The sequence below is a fragment of the Littorina saxatilis genome, linkage group LG7 (assembly GCF_037325665.1).
Source record: "Littorina saxatilis isolate snail1 linkage group LG7, US_GU_Lsax_2.0, whole genome shotgun sequence".
Lineage (NCBI taxonomy): Eukaryota > Metazoa > Mollusca > Gastropoda > Littorinimorpha > Littorinidae > Littorina > Littorina saxatilis.
Window position 1 is genome coordinate 53,405,271 of NC_090251.1, and position 26,842 is coordinate 53,432,112.

General features: G+C 39.5%; 2 protein-coding genes across 5 annotated transcripts; both read left to right on the plus strand.

Moving 5' to 3' along the window:
• Positions 1-45: 45 nt before the first annotated feature.
• On the plus strand, positions 46-10,738 carry LOC138971803 (nuclear transcription factor Y subunit alpha-like). 4 transcript variants are annotated; one of them, XM_070344620.1, is made up of 8 exons: positions 46-292; positions 2,179-2,879; positions 4,476-4,724; positions 6,147-6,369; positions 7,266-7,417; positions 8,378-8,665; positions 9,457-9,564; positions 10,543-10,738. In XM_070344620.1, the coding sequence occupies exons 2-8, from the start codon at positions 2,724-2,726 to the stop codon at positions 10,561-10,563; spliced, it is 1,197 nt and encodes a 398-aa protein (XP_070200721.1). In that variant the 5' UTR covers positions 46-292; positions 2,179-2,723; the 3' UTR covers positions 10,564-10,738. The 4 variants fall into 4 exon arrangements, with proteins under 4 accessions (XP_070200721.1, XP_070200722.1, XP_070200724.1 ...); XM_070344621.1 differs by having other exon boundaries at positions 10,564-10,738; XM_070344623.1 differs by having other exon boundaries at positions 8,378-8,635.
• Positions 10,739-18,406: 7,668 nt separating this feature from the next.
• LOC138971802 (soma ferritin-like) lies at positions 18,407-26,538 on the plus strand. The gene is made up of 4 exons (XM_070344619.1): positions 18,407-18,631; positions 20,715-20,861; positions 23,751-23,876; positions 24,227-26,538. Exons 1-4 carry the CDS (start codon positions 18,518-18,520, stop codon positions 24,383-24,385), a joined length of 546 nt encoding a protein of 181 aa, XP_070200720.1. The 5' UTR covers positions 18,407-18,517; the 3' UTR covers positions 24,386-26,538.
• The last annotated feature ends 304 nt before the right edge of the window (positions 26,539-26,842 follow it).

Sequence of the window (26,842 nt, forward strand, 5' to 3'; positions counted from 1 at the left end):
AATTCGAGCTTTATGTCACTTCTTCAACGGTATTGATGTCGCGGTATTTCGAAAAAAATGTCGATTAGCATGAGCAGTTAGCAATTTTGGCTATCGGGCAAGTTTTTAGCGTGGATCAAGGCAAATTTCACGGCTATTTTTTGAAGCACATGGGAGGAGATTTTAAGTTCTCACAGCACCAATTGCGAGCGAGCTTGCGGTGGGCTCGCGCAGCGCTGCACGCTATTCGTTGTGTAGTTTCCTCTCAATTTCCATAGCCAATCACTTGTGGAGAAGGACGCCAGCCCATGTTGTAAGTCTGAGCAAATTATCTTCTTACAATTTGTGTACAACCATTCACGATTTCTGTACGAGTTCTACGCCGGCCAATCCACTAACTCAGCGGGATGGCTGTAAAGTAATGATCCTTTATTAAATTTCTCCAGCAAGCATCAACCGCAACATTTTTGTCGGTCTTTCAGCGAGGCCAAGCCTGCGCGATCTTTGTTTCGTTGATGCAAGTTGCGTGCTAATATATGCGAGAAAATGATTCCCCTGTCTAGCCGCTTTTTCGGTGTTCTGCTTTGGTCTGCTTATTTCTCAGTGTAAGAATGACAGTAAAGCACATTGTCCTGGTATCTTTTCGATTGCAAAAGAAGAATATGGGTCAAGCTAGGAATGTTGCTGGTTTCGACCGGGCGGTTGCTAAACTGGCCAAGCTCGCAGTAGCAGCGCACTCGAACCAGCCAACCTGTAGACTACTGACTAGTTGTGATGCTGATGGTGAAAAAGATGATATTATTTCATTTTTGAGAGTTGATGTAGGTTCGCAGGATTCCTGATGTTGCTTGTTTAATGCTATTTTTAATTCAGACTCTGGGCATCATTTGATCTGTTGACTGTTGAAATAATGTTGGTAACCGTCTGCCCCCTCTTCCCCTGGCACTGAAAACAAAATCATAAAAATATCTCTTGAAACTGTGCACTCATCCAAAAAAGTGAATTTATTTCAGAACACTTTTATTTTCATGTTGCTAGAATTGCATCCTAATTGTGGGTTTCCTCTTGTGCTAATCGTTCGCTAGTTTGGATTAACTCATTCAGGTGAACAAATTGGAACTACCTACATCGTACATGTAGTACTGACTAGTATTATTAGTATCACTATCACACTATCAGTCAGAATTATTTACGGCCGATTATTTAACGATAACAGTCAGATGGTAGCGCTTAACACCAAATAAAGAAATAAATAAAAGGTACTGGTAATGGTATTTTAAAAGGTAGTTGGGAAGATAAATAAAATAGAAATGGCTGTATTGTTAAAAACGGAGAACAGAAGAGTCTGGACACATATGATTATGAATCAGATTCAAAACAGGATCAGAACAGGAGCATAGAATAGAATAGAATTCTTAAATATATTATAATGATAATATGAATTATGCTTTTCCTGAAATAATGTTGAAAGCAAAATTGCACAGCCATGCTATCAGTAAGGCAAGTGAACATGAGATTGAGAGATCAGAAGTGTATTGTTAAACATATTAAAGTTTCATAAGTGGATTTCTTGCATCTTCAAAGCTCGACGGATAATCTTTTGGAATTTTTGTTTTTAAGAACTTTGTCAGTAATGTAAAATGTAGGCATTGTTTCTTAATAGTTTTACAGTTAAAAATGTGCATTCTGAAATTCAGTGCTTGTAGAAAATAATGATACTCATCACTAGAGAAAATATATTCACGATTATTTCAAATTCAAGTCAAGCTTTCTCAACCGTTAAGTCAGCAGTTTAATATTATATAGACACAAAAAATTTTGTTTCTAATTGTAAGGTCAAATAAATGAGGGTCTGTATGACTATGAGTATGACACTGACAGCTCTTTTTTGTTAAAATTAAATTAAGAGAATTATAAGTTTTTTTATTTTATTTAGACAGGCCTTTTTAATGCCTGGAAAATTGTGTCCCCTGGATGTTAGAGAAGAGTATCGATTTTGTTATTTTTTTCTTTTGTAAGGCTTGGAAAAAAAAGTTCTAGGGTTAGGAGGAAAGAATAGGGCCATACATATATATCGGTAGGTCGGAGATTGGAAATATTCAATGTTTTTCTTGGCCTTAGCGTGTGCAGAATATTTTTGCGGGCTTAATTTATTTCTACTTACTGATTGTAATTTGTATATTTTTTTCACATTTTCAGATGGGTGGCAGGCTTATGAGCTCTTCCAACAATCACAACTACACTCAGGCAGACTGAAACCGTCTTATAGGCTTTGGGGTTTCGCTCCTTTATCTGTGGGATAATAAGAAGCTGAGCAAGTTCATAGTCAAGTTAGGAGTTAGAACAAATATTTCATCATCTGGAGCCCAGAATACTTTTAAGCCTGTAACCGAAATGTTGGCAGTCATGATTGTCAGGTTAGGTTATGTTTCTGACTGACAATTAGTATTAGAACATCTGTGGCCAATACTAAAATACCTTCTTGACTTTACGACTAAACTGCAATACAAACAGAATAACTCCAAGAAATAGCAGCAGAAAGTTGTGCTGTTAGTGTTACTAATATTTGAGGAAAAAAGAAGACCTTGCCAGGAAAATGATTCATATTTGCAAAGATGTTCATTAGCTGCAAAGGTTGACCCGATTTAGTTACCCCATTCACCAGTGTGACCAACTGGTTGGGACAGTTATAAAGAAAGAAACACACCGTTGAAACAAAACTCAGCACACTGGATTCAACCCATATGGTTGCGATGGATATGACAGCGACCCTTGCTGCATTTGAGCAGCAGCAGCAGCAACAACAACAGCAGCAGCAGCAACAGCCTTTAGCCAGCATGTTGCAGCAGCCGCTGACGTCCATGGCCCTACCGCTGCAAATGGCCCAGCTACAGCAGCAGGTGATTGATATGTCCCACTCTCAGATCTTTGTGATAAAATTGATGATACTTTTTGATTTGTGCAGTAATGTGTGGCTTGGTCTACTCACTTTGCTCTTTAGAAGAATTGATTTTGTTTCCCATGAAAGGGATCCATTTAAAGCTGTTGTCCAGTACAGTAGTAGTACTAGTACATGCAGTGATTTACTAGTGGAATGTTTAAAGTACTGATCAAGAATGTTATGGTTTTACCCATTAATTTTGAGGATGACCCATTAAATTTGAGAGGAATTGGTGAAAGGATCTGTTTTACTTTCATGGTGTGTTTTGCTTCATTCCTACATGTTCTTAGAGAATGTGTGATCGATTGTTTCTTCAGGTTTTTTTGAAAACCCAGCACACTGGATTCACTGTTTTGACTGTTTTTCAAGAGTATTGATATTTTCAGACCTGTGCACATCTACGGTTTCTCCGTAATTTCTCCGATTTTTATATGCAGAACACGGTGCTACGGATTTTTAATTAAAAATCCGAAATTCCGATGTTTTACTCAACAACAAAAAATGTTGGTACTTTTTTTCTGTTTTAAGATGTTTTGACCAATTAGTTGGCCGTTGCGCTGAAAAGATGTTTTCCGATTTACCGGAAGCGCGCGTGTTCTCAGCATTGAGTCTTTCTACTGTGTCATAGTGTTTCAGTTTGTGTGCTTTGTGAGCAGAATTATGTCTTGAACTGTCGTTACAGCTTATTACTGAAACATTTTAAAAACTACTGAAATTTGGTTTGTTTACTACTGATGAGCGTTTTGAGTGTGCACAGGTCTGTATTTTGTTGGTTACAGTTTAAATCAAAGCATTTTGACTGCTGTATACCTAGTATAACTAAGGATGAACACATTGTGGCTGAGATGTGCTGACCCTGTGCAGACAACGTTCAAATTGTCACCCAGGGGCTCACATCCATGAGAGGTGGCATGGGACAAATGTCCTGGACAATGCAAAAGTGATAGGACATTTGTCGTGAACAAAAATAAATCAATTGGACCTATTTTTTCGCAACAAAACGTGCACTAACAGCATGGTTTTGTCTGCTTGGAGAGACACATCCATAAAATAGCAAATCAAACCACTGTCAATTGAAAAGTACTGAGAGTGTCCAGATCAAATGAAAGCATAATCAGACAATGACCAGTTTGGGATGAAAACAATAGGACATATATGTCCTCTTGCATGAAAAATGTATAGGACATTTGGAAAATATATCCGTGTATGTCCGATGTCCGACGTGGATGTGAGCCCCTGGTCACCTATGATGGACTTGTAATTGTACAAAGCCACTCATGTCTATATCGGCCTAGTTTTTATTGTGTTCTTAGTAATCACTAATGTTACTGAATGAGGTTTTCTTCAATTTCAAACCAGGTATGAGTGCCTCCCATTTTGGCTAACATTTTATTTCCAAATGAACCATCTTATCATGAACAAATATTATGACTTTATATGTATCTAATTTGCCAGTTGAGTCAAGGCGTTCAAAATTCAGGACGGTTATTCTCTACTCGTTGATAAATGTGCGTAAATATCTTTCTCACTGTTTTTCCTTATTTGTCCTTGTCAGCATCAGCTTCCCCTTCTGCAGCTGGCACAGAATCAGCTTTTTCAAGGTCAACTGCAAGGGCAGCTTCAAGGTCAACTGCAAGGGCAGCTTCAAGGTCAGTTGCAAAGTCAGCTTCAAGGTCAACTCCAAGGGCAGCTGCAGGGGCAGCAACTGGTGATGCCCTTCAACCAGGGACAGGCACTCCAGCTGGGAGGCCAGGCAGCCCAACTACAGCAGTTACAAGGGCAGAATGGACAGTTTTTCCAACAGGTAATAATCATTATAGGTAACATATGAGCTTGCGGCATCATCCTTTAATGAGGAAAGTCACTTGTTAATTTCAATGCTTGTTATTCTCTCAGGTGCCAGGAGACTGGTTCCGAATAACTTGCTTCTTTATTACACGTCATATGCATTTAGGCCACACAAAAAATAGGTCTGTTTACGGTAACATAGACCAAAAAAATAGGGTCGGTAGGTCGGGATTTTATTTTTTTATTTTTTTCCCAAAAAAACCATATTTTTACGGTTTTTTTTTTTTCTTTTCCAAATGCCAAAAAAAAGTCTAGGGTCGCGCGAAAAAAAGTCTAGGGTCGGTCGGGTTACCGTAAACAGACTATTTTTTATTTTTTTGCCTTAGATCGCTTACTCCTCTTTGTTTATCAGATCTTCCAACAGGTGGTAGGAAAAGCAGTTTCTTTGAGTTGAGTGGTTACAAGCATGAGGATCAGATGAGTTATTGCCCTGAGTCGATGTGTTATCCTGCATGGCAGCATGGTGCATTTAGTCAGTATGCAGATTTACGTCATGAAAATGGGCAGTAGAGTACAGAAATGTGCCAGTAGCACCCCTGCGCGACTCATTTAGGTAGCTGGTCAATGTTACACCTTTGATTGCAGTCATTGGTCACTTCACCCCCAATGTTACACAATCTGTGAACAGGTAAAACAAGACAAGGTCAAAACAACACCCATTGTACGGCCAGCAAAATACCCTGCATAAAACTGTTTTGTTGTTGTTGAGATCAGAATCTTTTCTGGTTTGTAATTTACAAAAGTTTGAAAGCAGGAAAAAATCTCTCACTAGGCAAGTTTCTTTTACCGGGTACTGTTCAATGTATAAGGCCAAAAAAATAAATAGGTCTGTTTACGGTAACATAGGGTGAAAAAATAGGTCGGCTTTTTTTTTTCTTTTTTTTTTTCTTTTTTTTTTTCTTTTTTTTTTCTCTCCCCTCTCTATGATGTTTCACAGTTCATTTCTTCTCATCAATCCCTGTTTTTGCCCAACATAACTATAAACAGTACTTTGAGCTTACCTCCCTTCTGTCGTCTGCTGTTTGAGCGCAAACAGCTCTATTTTGGATGCGTTTTTTTTTTTTTCAGACGATCCAAAAAAAAGATTAGGGTCGGGCCTAAAAACTAGGGTCGGTCGGGTTACCGTAAACAGACCTCTTTTTTTTTTGGCCTAAGCAAAATATATGATTGTTGTCTGTGTTATGAGGAATGCCATGTGGTGCCAAAAGACCAATGTTCATGTTTATGAACAATGAACATAGACAATAAAGTATTCTTATCATCTTATCTTATCTTTATATGTGTGCATGTTTTATACAGTAAGTTAATTTGAATGTTGTAACATTACACACTTTTCTTACCAGGTATGTTGCATTATGATTTCTTCTCATCTGTCCAGGTCCCCATCATGTGTGGTGACGGTCAACAGATTTTTGCCCAGGTGCCCATGCAAAACTTTCAACAGCAAATCTTCATGCCACAAGCACCCCAGGTTCAAGGTCAAGTGTTGGGCCAGTTCATTCAGACGGAGAATGGCTACATTTTCCAGCCAACGATAGTCGACCCAGCGCAGCAACAGCAGCTACTGCAACAGCAGATTCAACAACAAGTTCAGCCACAAAGTGAGTCCCGAAATGACTGGATCACAAATGACTTGAGATTTTCAAAGATGGAGGGAGCTAAGACAAATTTGAAGGTTTTGACATTGATGGTTTGTTTAAAATCCAAAAACAGATGAACTGCTATCGTTTCAAAATTCAGAATGAAAAACCAAGAGTGGTAAGTTATGATGATGAACTTACCATCAAAGGATTGGCATGAGAGCGATCTAGTTGTTTCCGAGTTAATGTTCAAAGCAACCACAAGGCTGACAGAAATGGTTCCGATTCAACTTGTAGTGTCAACATGGACAAAGCAGAAGAGCATCTTTCACTAAAGTAACAAATGAAAACTGAAGAAAACTGCATTTTCAGCTAATATCCAAATGATCATGTTGTAAACAGGAGAAGTTTGAACGAATGTCCGGTGGGAACCTTCTTCTCAATACACAGACTGGTAGTGAGAAATCTTGGAACAGAGTTGGGAGGGGATCTTTCTTTTTTGATTTGTAGAACATTTTACAAAATGACTGTGGGTAGCATTCCTAACTTCACAGAAAGGACAAAAGATCATCGTAAGTGTCTGCAGGCAGTTAAAAAAAACAACTCACAGTTCCGCAGATTACTAAACCTCTTTTTTGTCTCTCCATGAGTTTACAAAGTGAGGTTCCAAATGAGGTGACAGTAAAAGCTATAAAAAAAATGTGTGCTCGCAGAGCAAAATTTGTCTGTTATAGATGAGTACAGAAGTCTTCTTCTTCTGCGTTCATCGGCTGAAACTCCCACATACACTCACAGGTTTGGGATATTACATGTATGACCGTTTTAACCCTGCCATTTAGGCAGTCATACACCGCCTTCGGGGGATACAGAAGTGTTTAGAATCAAAAGTTGACATCACCATTTCTATGTGTGTGCAGTTGAACAGCTTGCCAATGGAGCAGCCCAGCAGTTCATCTGCAACACCTCTACAGGTCCTGTCATCATGGACGCCAGCCAGCAGCAGGCTCTCAACTCTTTCATCCAGATGCAACCAGTTTCTGCTGGAACACAGACTGCTGAGTCAGCGATGGTGAGATTTTATGGTTTTTGTTGTTTGACATATGCAGCGGGTCAAGAAAATAATGATACTTCTTTCAGATCGGCAAAAACTTTGCCTTTGTTCCAGCAGGTCTGCCCAACTTGTTTCATGGTGGGGAAAAGTGGACGACAAGAAATGGTTGAAACTATTGAAAATGGCCGAAACGTTTTAGGCTACTTTGGCAGATTTGCCAAAGAAAATGATTTCTGGCAACATCCCGGGTGTAGTGTGTCAATTAGAAAATGAAACTGCTCCTGTGTATTTAGTTGTGCCAGTCTAGTGTTCTTGTGAGAATAGGATGCTTTGTAGACTTATGATGAATCCTCTTACACTTGGGTAACTCTTTCTCGGTCTTGTTAACTTGTTGTAAATTGACCAATGTGCTTCCCTTGCTCCATCAAGCAGAGCTGATTTACTTCTTTTTTTTTTAAATCCCAAGAACTAAAAATAATCTGTTCAGCTATTGACAAAAACCTACATTAGCATTCGTCAAGAATATCTCTGGAAGTGAGTTGTGAATACATTGGAGAGACACATCAGATTTTACTTTATTTTCTGGTGATTGATTGTTGTCTGGTCTTTTTTCTTGTTCTTTTTTTTCTTCTTCTTTTTTTAACCTGAGAAAAGTTTTGCACTAGCAGTCTTTTAAATGAAGTAATGTATATTCCTTTGGGAGTTTGGTTAAATGTTAAATCCCTTTTTGCTTTGTACCACTCTGCGTACAGTAATACCTGTGATATGAGGCCCCTTCCAATTGGGGGGATACCTCCCGATAAAGGACACCTGCTGTCCCCTTGTCTATTATTCTGACTGAAATACACCTGTCATGATAGGCCACCTGCATTGTTTGCATACAGGTCCCAAGGATGTACTGTCAACCGCAGGTAGCACAGTAGAATGTTGTTGTCCGAGCAGTCGCTGTAAATCATCCTCTCCCTCCTTTAACTTCAGGTCGTGCCAGGATCGACCAACACCACAACAGTGGCATCAGCAAGCCCGGCTGTCTCTCAACCCCCCACAGTCGCAACCCCCCCCACCTCCACACCCACTCCCTCCACCTCCAATGAACGGGTTCCCATCATGGGCGAAGACTCCAGGGAAGACGACAAGCCGCTCTTCGTCAACGCCAAGCAATACCACAGAATTCTGAAGCGACGGCAGGCCAGGGCAAAGTTAGAGGCTTGCGGAAAGATACCAAAGCACAGAAAGGTCTGTGACAGAGTTTCAAAAAACAAAACGGTAAGTTTATGGAATATTTAATTATAGACAACACGAGTTATTTGCTAGAACTTGATGGTCTTTAAAGGGGCTGGATACAACAGACAAATGATAATGATGAGTCATCACTGAGCTTTGGACGTTTCTTGGTAGATGCACGAGGCTGTTGTGTTGTCTATAAAATTAGACATTCCATAAACTTAGCTTTTTTTTTTTAATTCTTGATATTTGAACGTTAGCAATTGAACTTTTTCAGATTTTTGTTTGTTTGTTTGTCGTCCTGCTGCAGTAGAGGATATTTCAAGTTTTTTTTTGCGTGGATTAAAGTCGGAGACTGTGTTGGTTGACAGTCAGATTATACGAAGAGTGAAGCCTCTCCACATACAAAAATATATGAGACCAACAGTTCCTTATGTTACAGAAATATTTACAGTGTGAGATGTTGAGAATACTCATTTGTGGTAGTTTATTTGATAAGCAAGATATTTTGAAGTATGTGAGTCACTAAGCCATATGTGCGATGTGTATACAGTGGAACCCCCCTTTTAAGGCCTTGAAAATCTTAGAAAATCTGTCTTAAAAAGGAGGGAGTCTTAAAATGGAGGTAAATTTACAGAGGTTATGAACAGAACATGTGAGAAAACAGGGTCTTAAAAAGGAGGAAGTCTTAAACTGGTGGGTCTTAAAAGGGGGGTTCCACTGTACCCTACTGCAGGTCTGTCCAGCTTGTCTACACGTGAGAATCCTAAACTGTAGTGAGTGCAATCCAGGTGCAAGAAAAATAGTGAATTCACACAGCCTTCTTTCCACAGAAATACTTGCACGAGTCACGGCACAACCACGCGTTGAAACGAGTTCGGGGCATCGGCGGGCGCTTTTTCTCCATCAAAGATGAACCTGACGATGATCTAGTCAAAGACGTGAGTACATGTATTTGGCAACGAATATAGAGCAAGGGGTTTGGCTAGCAAATAATTAGCTGAAGTTATTCTTTTATTTGTTAGAGGAACGGGGGGGGGGGGGGGGGGGAGAGAGAGAGAGATAAGGGAGGGATTCTGGTTTAAATTTTTGTTTGTTAACTTGTCTGTGTTGGTATTTTATTAAGAAGAAAAAAATCTTTCTGTAGTGGCTAGCTTTCTTTGTCTGTGAATCTTTAAATCTGTAGTGGCTAGCTTTCTTTGTCTGTGAATCTTTAAATCTGTAGTGGCTAGCTTTCTTTGTCTGTGAATCTTTAAATCTGTAGTGGACACCTTCTGTAGTGGCTAGCTTTCTTTGTCTGTGAATCTTTAAATCTGTAGTGGACACCTTCTGTGCAAGAAAATCTCAAAAGATGTTACGGCAATTCCTACCTGTCTTGCTTTGAAAGTTTACTTTTGGATGATATTGTATTGATGATATTAATATTTTCTTGAGGTAAAAGTGTTCTGCTGTTTATTTCAAAACGTCATCAAAGACATTTATCCAAAACATGAAAAACACGTCTTGGGATATCATACCCAGGAACTCTCATGTGAAATTTCATAAAGATCGGTCCAGTAGTTTACTCTGAATCGCTCTACACACACACACACGCACAGACACACACACACACATACACCACGACCCTCGTCTCGATTCCCCCTCTATGTTAAAACATTTAGTCAAAACTTGACTAAATGTAAAATGTAAAGGGTATGACAGTGAATGACTTGATAATTTATTAAGTTGTGGATGTAGAATTTGATTTAGATAGTATAGCTTAGATATTTTTTAAACATATATGTGTATCTTTAAGCAGCCAGGGTGGGTGGCTGGCAGGGTGGGTGGCTGGCAGAGTTAATGTCAAGTCCCAGAATGAGGTGGTTCTGACCAATATTGTGAGTGACACGTTTCTCCCTTTTGCTATCTGCCCAAAACAGACAGCATCTTTTCTGTTCTAGGAGCCTGGCAGCCCCTGAGGTTTCATTGTACCAGTGAGGATCTGCTTCCCTCAGCTCAACACAACTATGGTGCTATTTCTTCACAGTGCTGTTGAGGCATTTCTTCTTCTGCATCGGCCAGTTCTGCAGTAGGGCATGCAGAGATTGTACTTTTTTGCCCTGTTGTTTAGGGTGAGGGGGGGAGGGAGGTCTCTTTCTTTAAAAAACAAAAAAAGAGACCTTTTTTTGGGGGGGGGGGTGTTCTTTTTTACTGGTCACACGGGCAGCCTCATACCATCTTTAAGGGATGGTCACAGCATTAGTTTATATGGACGTTTATGGGCAACTAGCCTACACCTGCCATGACAGATTTATTCTCATTTCACATGTTGTTGTTGTTTTTTTGTTTGTTTTCTTCATGTGTTTGTGAAAGCTGTGAGATTAGCGAGGAGGTGTGCTGAGAACTTAACAAGTTATCACTGATTTGATTTTATACTTGTTGCGCGTTGGACACATGCTTTGAAGCTGTGCAAAAACTACATGTATGCTTACCTGTTTGTGTCAGACTCTGTGTGTGTGTGTGTGTGTGTGTGTGTGAGAGAGACAGAGAATGAGAACAAGACTCTGTGGGTGTGTGCCTGTGTGCGTGTGTGTGTGTGTGTGTGTGTGTGTCTGTGTGTGTCTGTGTGCGTGTGTGTGAGAGAGAGACAGAATGAGAACAAGACTCTGTGTGTGTGTGTGTGTGTGTGTGTGTGTGTGAGAGAGACAGAGAATGAGAACAAGACTCTGTAAAGGCAGCATACTTGGAAAACTTAAGTTGTGATGACAACCCCAGAGTCGTTTGAGAGACAGAATGAAAGGAGAGAAAGCTCTTTGATAATTTATTTGCACTTTTATCAAAAACCTGAGTATTTCTTGCATGTAGATACCTGTGTTCATTGGTGGCATTTTGACATGTATGAAGTGGAGATGCTAGGACTTTTCAGAACTGAAAGGTTTTTGTCATCAGAATGTTGAGTCATGTATGTGACTCCCTTTATTTGCTTAAAAACAACCAGCTCACAAAATAATTGTCACTGTAGAAACAACAGAGATTTGGTGGGGGGTGCTTGAAATGCCTCATAAATTCAACATTCGTTTTCTGTGTCTATGGTGTTCTTTTTATTGGATTTACTTCAGCAATAACTGTAATTTACTTTTCAAGAATAGCCTCTTTTTCTTTTTGTGTGGGGAGGAGGGGAGTGATCAGACATGTGAGATTAATTTAACTTAGAGAATTGTAAGGATTGACGATCTTTAAAGGTGGTCATCTACATTTTTGCTTTTTTTCAATAATCTTATGGTTAGATTTCGCTAAAAAGTTATGTCAGATGATGAATGAACCATGGGGAAAAAAGTTATAGAAAAAAAAATATATGTAAAAAAAGATTTTATTTTTGGGTAGCGTGACTCACGCTTCCAATATTTTGTTTTCTGTTTGCTGAGAACATGTGCTTTGCCTAAAAATACTGACCAATCAAATTCATGTTACTATGCTTATAGCCACGCCGAAACAAGTGCAGCAACAGTTTGACACTGGAGCGCTGTCCACGCTTTTTTTAAACGCACGAAATACATGGGATTTGAGAGGAGTTTTGCGCTTGGCATTTTCCAAATAAGGATATCCTACTATGAGTACTACGCTGGAATACTACAATGAATTTTCAAACGGCTACACTGGCTTCGTCTTTCCTGATCGAAAGGGGGTGTATTGTTGATAATTGTAGATAATTGACTCTGCATTTTAATGGTCAAATGGTGATTTCGGTATAAAAATGTAGACAAGGACCTTTAATATAATTTTTGAGCTCCTCAAAATTCTGTTGAGAAAATTGTGGTACATGTACATTGACAAATTGTGTGTGTGGGGGGGGGGGGGGGGGGGGGGCTACCGTACCTTTCTGTGAAAATGGAAGGAATTGAAATTATTGTTATCCTATGTGACCATTCAGCATTGAGGTATTATAGTGGAACACCGTATTTAAGACTTGAAACAATCCGAGTCTTAAAAAGCACGGAATCTTAAAATGGGGGAAAATTAACCGAGGTTATGAAAAGAACATTTCAAAAACTAGTCTTAAAAGGTGAGAGTCTTAAAAAGGAGAGTCTTACAATGGGAGTTCCACTGTATATGTTAATGTTACAATACAACTGAGATAGATATATATTTTGTGTGTCTTTTGAATCAAGTCTTTTTTTTCCCCTCCATTGATTTTGTTCAAGGATTAAAGTGACTTGTATGGACCCCCAATTTTTATTGCATTGAGAGAAATCATCAGTTTTGCTGTACATAAATCTGTAAGTTATTGATGATGATAAAAGGCATGTATGTGATGATGTATAATGCTTGTCATTCTATTGTTCCATGAGACCAGAAACTTTACAATGTGTGTGTGTGTGTGTGTGTGTGTGCGTGCTTGTGTGTGTGTGTGTGTGTGTGTGTGCGTGCTTGTGTGTGCGTGCTTGTGTGTGTGTGTGTTGCATTTTGTTTTTGTAAACCATTCTTTTGACTTTGACAGCTTCCAGTTGGATGCTTACTATTGCAGTTCTGTGTTTGAGGGCCCAAGAAGTAAAAGTTGAGAAATTGATGTGTATGCTTATTTTGGTATTGGAAACATGTTTTTGAAATGGGACTATGGACAGCCAAGCAGCTAACAATTTGGTATTGGAAACATGTTTTTGAAATGGGACTATGGACAGCCAAGCAGCTAACAATTTGGTATTGGAAACATGTTTTTGAAATGGGACTATGGACAGCCAAGCAGCTAACAATTTGGTATTGGAAACATGTTTTTGAAATGGGACTATGGACAGCCAAGCAGCTAACAATTTGGTATTGGAAACATGTTTTTGAAATGGGACTATGGACAGCCAAGCAGCTAACAATTTGGTATTGGAAACATGTTTTTGAAATGGGACTATGGACAGCCAAGCAGCTAACAATTTGGTATTGGAAACATGTTTTTGAAATGTGACTATGGACAGCCAAGCAGCTAACAATTTGGTATTGGAAACATGTTTTTGAAATGGGACTATGGACAGCCAAGCAGCTAACAATTTGAAATGGGACTATGGACAGCCAAGCAGCTAACAATTTGGAGATGAATTTCTCATTTGTCTTGTCTTTTTTCTTGTCACTTTTTTAAGGACAATGATTTTGAAAGGCCCAGTGCTTTGCATTTGTACAAAGGTTGAGTCCTGATTGCAGAAGCAGGTGAAAATCTGGCAGCTATCGGTTCTACATTACTGATTTATGTGTACACTTATTTTGTTTGTTTGATATCTTGTTGCCAGTTAAATCTTTTCTTTTAGAAAAGTAAAAATACTAGAAAAACCCTTGCTTTTGGTAGTTGAGAAGTCTTTCAGTTGGTATGATTTTAGACAAGGCTTTGAGCAACAACAAAAATTCCACTCTGCACAGAAAGTGTCTATTGTAGACTAGAATTTTGGTATGTGTTTAACTTGATACAAGCCTGAAACGATCTGAAGTGATCTACATGGGAAGAAAAGTGTAGTTACATGAAACTTAAAACAAGGGAATTAGCTTGCATTTCTGTATCGCTCTTTATTGTGTGCGTGTTGAGGCAGAACTTTTATTTGGTGTAGCTTATCTCAAAATCATTTTATGGCAGATTTTGTTAATTTATGTGGGTTGTTTGTTAGTTAGCTCTTTTACTTGGTTCAGTTTTGTATCTGAAGTTTGCAGCCATGGCTGCATTTTGCTTTTATGAACAGCAATTTGTACAGTATTTTCCACTTGATATTGTTCAGACCTTTCGTCCAGTGCAATATGCTTTATTTACTCATGTACAGTGGAACCCCCACTTTCAGACCTTCAAAAATCAGCATGGGTGTTACTCTTCCGGCTTTTGCCAGATTTCCGGTTTTTGAAAAAATCTTAAGTTGGAAATTCCGGGTTTTCAACAAAAAAAAAGCTTCGTTTCGCTAAGTTGAAATAACGAGCAGTGGTTCCGATCCGACTTTTGACACCGGTTCGCGTGCTTTCTCGGTTCGCTCCCTTGGATTTGCCGCCATCTTGCTTATTATGATTTGGTTTCGTCGGTGTCCAGAAACTTTCTTTCAAACTTGAGCATTTTGGACCCCTGCCTTTCAGGTTTTTGGATTTTTTCCAGTAACACCCATGAAAATGTGAGTCTTCAAAGGAGGGTTCCACTGTGCTGTATGAATTAATTGATGGCTTTTAATTCACAGTACTCGATCCGTGTTGACTTGGGCCACGTTTTTTTATCTAGTTTTTTGCATGTTTTAGACGGAACATTTCAGTTCAGATGACACAATTTTTAATTTTAATTTTTGTTAAAGGTAAGACATTCATAGCTACATTTTTACCAAGGGAATGAGGATGTGCGCTATTTAGAGCTATTCAATGTATTTAGAGCGCTTACTTCCCTTTGATTATTTGATCTACATTTTTACCCCTTCCAGCAGTAGATAGGTTAAGCCTATTTTAACATACTGGAAACTGGTAATCTTCCAGTAGGTATTAATTTAGTTTTACTAAAGCCTGCTGGGACACAAGTAATGGGTTAGTGCATTTGTAAACAGGAATCGCTTGACAAGTGGCCCCCTTCATCCCCCCTTCCTCGTCCTGATATGGCTCTGCGTAGTCGGCTGGACGTTAAGCAACAAATAAACAAACAAACAAACAATTTTTATCCCTATTTTTTTTTACCATTTTTAACTGTTCATTTCGCCTATTTTCTTTCATTCCTCCCTTTTTGACTCACATGCGAAGCAAAAGTGAGTCTATGTACTCACCCGAGTCGTCCGTCCGTCCGTCCGGCCGGCCGTCCGGAAAACTTTAACGTTGGATATTTCTTGGACACTATTCAGTTTATCAGTACCAAATTTGGCAAGATGGTGTATGATGACAAGGCCCCAAAAAACATACATAGCATCTTGACCTTGCTTCAAGGTCAAGGTCGCAGGGGCCATAAATGTTGTCTAAAAAACAGCTATTTTTCACATTTTTCCCATTTTTGGCTCACGTAAGTGTAGCCTATGCGATCGTAACTTTGTCTGTCTGTGCGTGCGTGCGTGCGTGCGTGCGTCTGTGCGTGTGTATGTCTGTGGTAGAAACTCTAACATTTGAAGACGTCACATTACATTGACGTCACATTATGACGTAAGAGGGTTAGACGTCACGCGAAGGAAGTACTGACAGTCTCGGTCATTATTATTTTGAGCGCGCCGAGACTAGTTGGCAGTCGTGTCCTTGTAAGTAGGCTACATGCAGACAGACAGATCTAGATCTAGTGTCTCGCTTTCTTGCACAGTTTCACCTATGCTCTTTCTGTGTGTGTGTGTGTGTGTGTGTGTGTGTGTGTGTGTGTGTGTGTGTGTGTGTGTGTGTGTGTGTGTGTGTGATTGAGTTTGTGTTACTGTTTGTCGATTTCTTACGTGAGCCTTGATGGCTTCGCCTCTTGTCTCTGAAGTTTTTGAGATTCAATACCTCACCTATATATGATATATAGGGCAAAGTAAGCCCCATCTTTTGATACCAGTTTGGTTTACCTTGCTTCAAGGTCAAGGTCACAGGAGCTCTTCAAAGTTGGATTGTATACATATTTTGAAGTGACCTTGACCCTGTACTATGGAAGATAACTGTTTCAAACTTAAAAATTAGGTGGGGCACATGTTATGCTTTCATCATGAGACACATTTGGTCACATATGATCATGGTCAAGGTCACTTTGACCCTTATGAAATGTGACCAAAATAAGGTAGTGAACCACTAAAAGTGACCATATCTCATGGTAGAAAGAGCCAATAAGCACCATTGTACTTCCTATGTCTTGAATTAATAGCTTTGTGTTGCATGACCTTGGATGACCTTGACCTTGGGTCAAGGTCACATGTATTTTGGTAGGAAAAATGTGTAAAGCAGTTCTTAGTGTACGATGTCATTGCTAGGTTTAGTTATTTGACCTTGACCCTGAAGGTCAAGGTCATGTAAAGGTCAAGGTCAAGCATGTGAGTCGTATGGGCTTTGCCCTTCTTGTTTATTAGTTAAACAGTGTTTGGCCATTGACCCAGATGTACAATGTTTTTTGTTTTCTTTTAATAGAACTGCAGGTCTTTGGCAAAGAACTTCCATTTGATTATGTTCATTAACTTTGGAAACAGATTTTTTTTTTAATTCAGTTCGTCTCAGAATGTTTTCCAATAAAATCAAATTGTGATGCGCATTTGGGGAAAACAAATGTATTTTCCCACAAGGTAGACACTGCTTTGGTTTGGTTGATCTGCGTGTGTGTTTGTGTGTATTTAATATTTGTTGACTTTTTAAAACAAGATATGAAAAGAAAGTCAACCGCGTTCCTTTCTGAGGAATCTGTGTGTCTGTGGCGTTTTATCCTATCACAAGAGAAGTTAGTCACTGTGGTGGACTGATGCGTGCGTCAAGTGAATTTGTTTGAGATCAGTTTGTGGATAAAATGTGTATGAATGAGGTTTGATATGAATGTAGTGTACAGTTGTAGAATACAATTGTATGCATGATCTGAGAATTGCATAACATGTTGAATAAATGAATGAAATGTGCATTTCACTGTGTGTGTGTGTGTGTGTGTGTGTGTGTGTGTGTAGAGCTAGTAAGGATGCAAATGAGATTATGTGTGTGTGCTGATTTTGTTTATTGTAAGAACACCTATCTCTAAAGCCCGTCCTTAATTGAGCCCGTAGTCGACTACACGAAGCTTCGCCAAGTCTTTATACCCAAAACTCGCAGCTACAGCGAAGTACTTTGTCCACTACATCGCTTCGCAAGTTTTGACATGCGAAGCTTCGCTGTAGCTCACAACGAAGTTGGTTTTTTTGTAAGAAGAGTGCTTTTCGATTCAAGATGGACGACGAAATCTGACTCAATACCGTGGTGAAGAATGAATTTATCGACTTTGGTTGACCCGAAGTACAAGAACTAACCTCCTACCTGTATTATTTCATACTGCGATGCATTGACATGTTGAATGAAACTCGAAATCCCAGCGCTCACGCCGACTGGTCCCGGCAAACAAAATAGAACACATAACTATGTGTTACAATTAACTTACGTCATCATCAAGTACGTAAAGTACAATTTGTGACGTAAAGTACTCAGAAAGAAGCACACCACGTGCTGGTCGAGACTACGCGCATGCGCTTTCTGGCTAATAAGATTTGAGACGCCAAGACATGAAAAGATAACTCTCTTCTCCGCCATAGTGCCTTCCCTTGGACTTCGTCGAAGCTTCGACGAAGTCTAGTTCAATTCTGGTAGCTTCGCGAAGTGAGCTACGCGAAGTCGACTTTGTCCAATTAAGGACAGGCTTAAAGATCAAATCAAATTAACTTTTTCTTACCTCGCATGAAAAATTGCAGTGGTGGTGCATTTATAACATAAAGACAAACGATAAGAGGTAGTATAAATATGAAACTTGAAATTGATGAGTAGGAGAGCAGTTAGGTTTTGCTGTGTAGCCTGCAGCTCAAAACGCCCATTTGCTGTGCTGCTTTTCGTGCTAACAAAAAAATGGTATGTATGACAAATTGATTAAAAAGGGCTTTCTTTTGTGATTTAGACCGTACATTTTCTTTTGTCAGATAAATATATAATTATGGAACACTGGATGAGAGTGCAACAAGACATTGTGGAAACCCGTGGCAAAAAATGTTTAAAATTAAAAAAAATGTTTTTAAAGTTTCACAGCTGAGTATTATTCCGAGCGGTCGCTCATGAAACGCTGAAAACGCAACACGTAAAAATCGAAACAACTGAAATGCACGGTTTTGATAAGCGCGGACAGGGGAGGCTACTCTCAACCCAACTTGTCTCTTTGTCTCACCGAGTGCTCAGGAGGGTCAGTCACACACTGCTCGACACTGCTCGTTCTGCTGAAATCTCTGCTCTTGGCTGAATAATCCGACTCCAACGAAGATGTCTTCTGCTTCTCAGTCCCAAGTGCGCCAGAATTTTCACGAAGAATGTGAAGCGGGCATCAACAGGCAGATAAACTTGGAGATGTACGCCAGCTATGTGTACTTGTCAATGGTGAGTTATACAACTACAGGGTCTGAGTGAATGTGAATAACCTATTGTTCGAGCCTTCGCCAAGGGGAAATGAAATGATTTATATTTGTGAGCAACATTGCCACCTTTAGCGCTTTTTTCTTTTACATAATTTTGGAACGGTGAACAGGCTCTTACGGGCCTCAACCACTGATTAACTTAAATCAACTTTCAAGTCAAGTCATCGTGACGCTGCGAATTTTGAACCAAATTCGATTTTCTTTCTTGTTGGTCTTTCCTTTGGTTAGATTGTACGGCGTAGTTTAAGTCAGTCGTCGTTAACATTTAAAGCGAATTAACTTGTAAATGGAATTAATAATCATCACTAATTATCTTATGTATGGTCCACGAGGCCTAGGTGATAATGCCAGTCCCACAACTGCTAGTGCTACTTCTACTACTACACTACAACGAAGTACAAAGTGACAGCAATGCACGGACACTCGTCACAATGACAGTGACAAGATTCTAGTTCTACTGTACTCAAGTAGCAATGTGGCTGGAGTCTTGACATCATTATGACATGGTCGTCATGAAACAACCTTTTCAAACAGTTTGTATTCTATATGTGCACGTCCATGATACTGGGTAACAGTTATGGGCCATGAGCACTTTGACAAAACGTGTCAATAATCAAACTTAAAAAGGCTTGTCCACATACAAAAGACCCGTTTTCAATCAGATATTCCAAAGACAAAAATTGGAAGGTTCTCGAGCATCTATTTCATCACAACACATTGACAATTGGGTGGGGTTGACTGCGTGAAGTCAGTTAGTGTGCTTTGCGTACATTACAGAAGGAAACGAAACCAAGCGAGATCGGAAAATCGTCTGCGTTTATCGCCAATCATTGATATTTTTGAAAGATCTATTGCTCAATTAATCAAGTAAGTTATAATCCAGCATACAAAATAATGTTGTTGCTGTAAAGTGTGTGCGTTAGTACTTTTGACAATTCATTCTCCCTGAAGCGTTTGTGGAAACGAAAGTAACTTACGACAGGCTTTTTTCAATTCCATCTAAATCTGAAATAACAAAGTGTTATATTATTTTCTGTGTTTTTATTGGAAAAATGTGTCCCAACAAATAATCTTTGGTGTTTCTAACAAAAACACTAGTGCATAGAAGTGAGAAGCTTTGTTCATGTCCCACTTTCAAGCGCCATTTTGAGGCCATGCTTCGATAAACAAAGATATTAAAAAACATTCACAAACACAACTTTTTTTTGCAAACACGTTTTATTTCATCAGACGAAATTGTCATACATCACATGAAACCATCAACTGAATCCAAGGCTTTGTGAGAGTAAGTTATTAGACCAGCAAAGTTAGTCAATCACTGATTTTGTAACTGTTACCCAGTATCACGGAAGTGCACAGATTTTTTTTCTTCAGAGTTTTTTTTCCAGCAGCTGTTAGTGTTAATGTGTTATGCCTTAACTTATTTATGCCCTTTGTTATACATGTACTTTGAATGTCGCGAAAAACTTTGTGTGTGTCACTCTGTGTGTGTTTATTGTGCACACATTTTACATCTTTCTTTGATCTCACTACATGCATATATTCACTTCCAAATGGTTAATTTGAGACTGTGACATCTGATTTTCAAATAAAACAGTAGTAAGATGTAATATTGTAATGATAAAAGATCTATACTGATTTATTAAACTCTGCGTGTGTCACTCTGTGTGTGTGTATTTCATTTCATTTCATTTTCATTACTTTATTGTTCCATCGCTGGGAAATTCGGGTCGCTTCCTCCCAGTGGAAAGCTAGCAGCAACGGAGTCGCGCTACCCAGGTGTCTGCGTGTTTAGGTGTATTCAGCCACCTGCACTTATGGCAGAATGACCAAGGTCTTTTACGTGCCATTGTGATGACACGGGGGTGGGACATGGCTTCCGTCTCTGGGTCTGCACATAAAGTTGACCCGTGTCCGTCCCGGCCCGATATCGAACCTGCGACCTTTCGATCACAAGTCCAGTGCTCTACCACCTGAGCTACCGGGCCCCCTGCGTGTGTGTGAATTGTGCACACCTTTAACTTTTTTCTTTTCTCTCTCTGCAGGCGTATTACTTTGACCGTGATGACAAGGGTCTGAAAGGGTTCCATGGGTTCTTCAAGAAGCAGTCCCACGAGGAGCGCTCCCACGCAGAGAAGCTGATGGAGTACCAGAACATGCGCGGTGGACGCATCGTGCTGCAGGACGTCAAGGTTCGTTACAAGAAGTGTGATATATGATGCATGTAGCCCTGTGGATGGTGTAGAGTACCAGAACATGCGCGGTGGACGCATCGTGCTGCAGGACGTCAAGGTTCGTTACAAGAAGTGTGATATATGATGCATGTAGCCCTGTGGATGGTGTAGAGTACCAGAACATGCGGGGTGGACGTATCGTTCTGCAGGACGTCAAGGTTCGTTACAGAAAGTGTGATATATAAAGTGTGGTCCGTTCCTGATGGTCACTTTTGTCCCATGTACTGTACATAGTTTTTCAAGTACATGTGTTTTGCGCGCGCGTGAGTGCGTATGTTTGTGATAATGTATTGTGCAATTTGTTTTATGTGGGGCGTGTGTGTGCCCGTGCGTGTGTTTGTGATAATGTGTTATAGAGCAATGTGTTATAGAGCAATGTGTTATAGAGCAACGAGTTATTCATTGATATGTTTGTGATTGCACGTTAAATAATGTTATGTTGTCGTAGTATTTTGATTGTACAGCGCTTTGAGCAGGGTTAAACCCTGGATACATGCGCTATATAGAGCTTAAAGCCATATGTACTCGATGACTATACACGCTAATTGCTTTACCAACAGCTGGAGACATGCTAAATTAAGTTCCCTGCAAAATATTGTGGTCTAGGACCCCTTCAATGTTGAGATATGTTAATTTTCATTTTGATCTGGATCGTCCTATTTATAGATTTGCCAACAGAGGTAGCGTTGACGCAAGGGAAATAACTCCGCGTCTTTGTTTACATCCAAAGTTTTTGAGACTCTAAAACAAGCTGTAATGCATGTATATGGTCCGCGCATGGCGACATATCGTCATTACATGGTCTTATGGTGCGTTTGACATCGATTATGGGCAAACTACACTTTGTAAACACGGGAGCGCGTACATATGCCTTTAAACAATGACCACGAGTTGATTACTGGAAAATAAACCACTCGTGGGTATTTGCAGCCGCTTGGTAATTCACGAGTGTGCGGAGCACACGAGTGAATTACCAAGCGGCTGCAAATACCCACTCGTGGTTTATTTTCCAGTAATCAACGAGTTGTCGTCATTGTTTAAGCTATTTATACAACGAACAACACGGGTCGAACATGCAGTCATGCAGACGACATTTTGTACGCAATTTCATTTCAGCCTAATCACTCAGTGTCAAATGCGCGTCATTCAAATAGTCCCTATTCTTTTACTTTATTCTTATTCTTAGTCTTCGACTCGTCGGCATTATACTTGTCTGGTCTAAATATCGGACCCCATTGCTACGATTAAAACACAATAGCGTTTATATAGCTATTCTGACATTACATTCTGTGTTAAAATCATGTTTTTGTCAGCAACAAGGACCAGAATGGTCCATGTCGTTGATAGCAGACGACGGTTCCCTTTCCGCATGAAGCCACGGAAATAACCGAACATTGAAAAACCCACGGACATGTATTACGGAGAAAACTCGGGATAACCGGATGTTTAGAATTACGTCAATATGCTAGGAATCATGACGTCATGACGTATCGTGCTTGCCTACGTAGATTGTATATGTTCGAAAGTCTGACTTCTGTTGTGAATTCGCGTGGTGAAGACTGCGGTAAATCTGTAGATGATAAGAGAACAAGGATTGTCTCAGAAGAAACGACTAAATGTTTCAGACCGGTAACTTCATTTCAACATTGCACTATATAATGGACGTTCTATGTGACAGGAGAGTTTGCTGATTTTGTGTATCGTCTGCTAGAATCAGAGATAGGTCGCTTCAGATTGCAGCTTCTGGAAATTTGCAAGGTTTGTTGCCTGTTAAAGAACTGGATTTTACACGTACAGTAAGCAACAACAAAAACACACACAAAGCAAATGGCATCGTCTGTCGACTAGTCACAGAAACAAACCTGGCGAGGTATGCGTGTACTTCATACACGTCAGCCATTGTTGTTACAGTTTTGAGTCAACGTTGTACGTATTCTTCCGCAACAGGGTCCAATCGTCTGGGTTTCAAATGTTCTAAAAATAAATTCTAGTGTTGATTATTTTTTAGCCCTCTTTATTCTTACTTCGAATAATCCACGTGTGATTTTTGGTGTAATCAAAGTAGTTCGTTCTAATTTCTCACTTGTCTAAAAATAATCAACTAGATTTAATCCACCCCTCGGTTGCATTGCAGGAGTTGTATAAATAAATATTATACATTATTATTATTATTATATATGATGCATGTAGCCCTGTGGCTAGTGTAGAGTACCAGAACATGCGCGGTGGACGTATTGTGCTGCAGGACATCAAGGTTTGTTACAAAAGTGTGACATAGGATACATGTGGCCCAGTGGCTAGCGTATTGCTGTGACTTGCCTCTGGTTTTGGATTTGACTCCTGTTTTGGGCTGGAAGAGGAGTTAAGAATATTACAAATAATATTTATGTGGCGCAAAATCTACTTTAAGTTATTACTACTTGGCCCCTTACAATACTGACAAAAACAAAGTTTATAGATCTTTTTTTCCCTATTGCCTTTATATTTCATTTGAATTTATGCAGGTGTTTGAAATGCCAGGGCTATCTCTTCTCAGTGTGTGTATCATGCGCCTAAACCGAGGTATGCACTTTAACTAAGCTTCTACCCTTTCTAGTGAAGATGTAAGCAGGGAGAGGTCAGAGTTGTGTACAGACACCAATATGGCATATATGGCTGCCCATGTTTAAAAAGTAATAACGATTTTGAGATGAATTCATTTCATATATTTGTATCATAAGTGTTTGTCTTCTTAAAAGACTACTGGGTCGACGTACTAGTAAATGTAATTGTTTTTGTTGTCGATAACTTAAACGTTACAATAACCTGCAATTTTTGTTGTTGATTGCGTTGTTTGTGTGTGTGCAGAAACCTGAGACAGAGGAGTGGGGCAGCGGGCTGGAGGCCATGCAGGCCGCACTGATGCTGGAAAAGAGTATCAACCAGTCCCTGATGGATCTGCACACCTGTGCTGACAGCCACAAAGACGCTCAGGTAAAATGACAGATCTGTTTATATACATGATAGTGATAGGGGAACAAAACTGACTGTTTTGGATACACATTTGGTAGTTCTTTTCAACGACATGCATAACTTGTTGTGTTTTACTTTCAGCTGTTCTGATTTTTTGTCGATTTAAAATTTTAATTATGACAAACACATTAGTCACCGATAAAAAGACGAACCTGGCATGATGTGGTACGCACACAAAAGAACAATAAAAGCAAGAGGGTTGCAGTCGGGCAAGATGAGCAGAAATGCTAAAACAAGTACGGTAGACTGCCCATGTTCCAAAATTCAAAAAATGCAAAACCTGACCATTGCATCTGTGTGCGTTGTTTCAGATGTGTGATTTCCTGGAGGGCAATTTCCTGAAGGAGCAGGTGGAGAGCATCAAGGAGATAAGCAACTTTGTCACCAACCTCAAGCGCGTCGGTCCCGGTCTAGGAGAGTACCAGTTTGACCGCGAGACTCTGCACGAGTCTCTGCAAGAGAACGCTTAGAAGTTAGATAGTGCCGATGATTGATAATGATTAGCCTTGCCAGACAGCTAATAATGCTTTTGAGTCACTCTTTTAAGTGTTATCATTTGTGTTTTGCCACTTTTGGTATCTTTATGTTCTCGATTTTTTTTTCCTTTTGGGTCGCTTTCTTTAATTTCCTGGGTTTTTTTTCTTCGTTCAGAGGGCTCGCAAAACTTTTGTTTGCCCCTGTTCTTTTTTTCTTTCTTTTTTTTTCTCCTTTCTTTTTGAAGAGTTTTTGTCTACAAATATTTTCGTCCTTTTTTGTGTGAAAAGTTGATATTGTGTATTAATTGCACGTTTTGCTATCTCAGCCAGAGTTTTAGGATGGCAAGGGTGTACATCTCAAAAAGTCAGCATCAAGAGATATTTGCTATTTTTGTAGTAGAATTACTGTTTTGTATTCTAATTTATTATAGAATTTTGAAAGGCATGCAGAGCTGGAAATATGGTTGCTTATTTGCTCTGACATCCTAAATCAGATATATACAGTATTGCTTGTGTTTGTTTGAAGATATTTAGTATGATCATGACGCATTCATATCTCAGGGAAAATATTATTCTGAGTGAGGATTTTCAAGTATTTCAAATATTATGGATTTAGGTCAAGGCTGATCATAAAAAGTGTATGAGTTGTTATCGGTTTTTTTAGCTAGTACTTGCCAGAACCAGTACTTAACTTAGGTGGGTTTTCTTTATCATGACCAAGCAGCTCTTTTGAAGCTGAACTATGGGCTGGTGCTTTCACTTCCATTTTAACATTCCAAATTGAACTCTCATTAGTGAACCCAAAGTTTTGTTTTCAAAGCTAAAAAGTGAAAGGACACCATGTGTTTGTTGTAGGCCTAAAAGGACAATTCACAAGCTTTAATAATCGCTTCAGCGCACCTGCTCTTGAAATTAAGATCTGAAGTAGAGCTGAGCTATCAACAGACGATTTTCAGAAATAACTGTCAGGTTGTGAAAGATTGAATACCTTTGCATTTTCCTCGTACAAATAACTTCATACATGCTCCTGTCTACATCAGTTCATGTTTCCGGCACACACCTCACTAGTGATTGGCCCCTCCAATGTTTGTCCCGAGTAAAAAGCAAGGGCATTCACTCTTTCACAACCTATACAAACCTGACACCAGAGTAATGGGCGGGGATATAGCTCAGTTGGTAGCGCGCTGGATTTGTATTCAGTTGGCCGCTGTCAGCGTGAGTTCGATCCCAGGTTCGGCGGAAATTTATTTCACAGAGTCAACTTTGTGTGCAGACTCTCTTCGGTGTCCGAACCTCCCCCCGTGTACACTACATTGGGTGTGCACGTTAAAGATCCCACGATTGACAAAAGGGTCTTTCCTGGCAAAATTGCTTAGGCACAGTTAATAATTGTCTACCTATACCCGTGTGACTTGGAATAATAGGCCGTGAAAGGTAAATATGCGCTGAAATGGCTGCAATCTACTGGCCGTATAAAATTTCATCTCACACGGCATCACTGCAGAGCGCCTAGAACTGTACCCACAGAATATGCGCGATATAAGCCTCATTGATTGATTGATTGATTGATTGATTGACCAGAGTAATTTTCAGAATTCGTCTATTCAGCCTGTTCTTTTTGGTCGGTCTTGTGTAATTTTCTAGATCTGTCTCGTGACGTGTTACATAGTTTCAGGTAATGCAGACTGGGTAATGATAAGCAGGTAGCGTATGTCAAGAAATTAGTTTGTAGAAGAAACTTTTAGCTCTTATTTTTACTCGGGTTGCATGGAACGATCAACATTCTACTGCAGTAACGCCTATTGAACGTGTATTTGTTATTGCTTTTTTTGCAAGCATTTTAGTGACAAACCCTAGTATGGAGTAGTAATCCTACATGTAGAAAGAGACGGACAGCCTGCATATCTCCAACATTTATTTTGATTGAATGTTCTTTTTTGGATACCGGTTTGATATCTTTCCTAAATTACTGTATTGCTTCTGATGTTGTATGGATACGATATTTGTATGCTTTGTTGTGCAATACACGTACACACAATGGTGCATAATTGTTAACATTCAGTAGCTTCTTTATTGTAACTGTTTTTGTAATTTTGGCAGATCACAGCACATTTATTTTTCTGGTTCAGATTAAATATATATGTGTATACAGTGTTTTTGTGAGTGTTTGTGTGTGGGAAATGGTATGTGTGTGTGTTACAGTGTGTATGTTACAGTGTATGTTACAGTGTGAGTGTGTGTGATTCTCACTCCCTTCTCTCTCAGGGGCTGGTTGAACAAAAGCTTGTTTGTATTGCTTAGATGCCACAACCCTCGTAGAATAAAATTTCATTTGGAAAGGAAAAATAACCAGACATTGAACGCAAACATTCAATGAAGGAGAAGGTCTTTATTTGCATGCTGCATAGTCATGAGGTATGAATATGCATTGTGGAATGGAACAATTGTAAA

Excerpts from the sequence above, each read along its gene's own strand:
- LOC138971803 (XM_070344620.1), top strand. The coding sequence starts at position 2,724 with ATGGTTGCGATGGATATGACAGCGACCCTTGCTGCATTTGAGCAGCAG. Across the intron at positions 2,880-4,475 it reads TGGCCCAGCTACAGCAGCAG|CATCAGCTTCCCCTTCTGCA; the intron begins GTGATTGATATG and ends TGTCCTTGTCAG. Across the intron at positions 9,565-10,542 it reads ACGATGATCTAGTCAAAGAC|ACAGCATCTTTTCTGTTCTA; the intron begins GTGAGTACATGT and ends TGCCCAAAACAG.
- LOC138971802 (XM_070344619.1), top strand. The coding sequence starts at position 18,518 with ATGTCTTCTGCTTCTCAGTCCCAAGTGCGCCAGAATTTTCACGAAGAA. Across the intron at positions 20,862-23,750 it reads TCGTGCTGCAGGACGTCAAG|AAACCTGAGACAGAGGAGTG; the intron begins GTTCGTTACAAG and ends GTGTGTGTGCAG. Across the intron at positions 23,877-24,226 it reads ACAGCCACAAAGACGCTCAG|ATGTGTGATTTCCTGGAGGG; the intron begins GTAAAATGACAG and ends GCGTTGTTTCAG.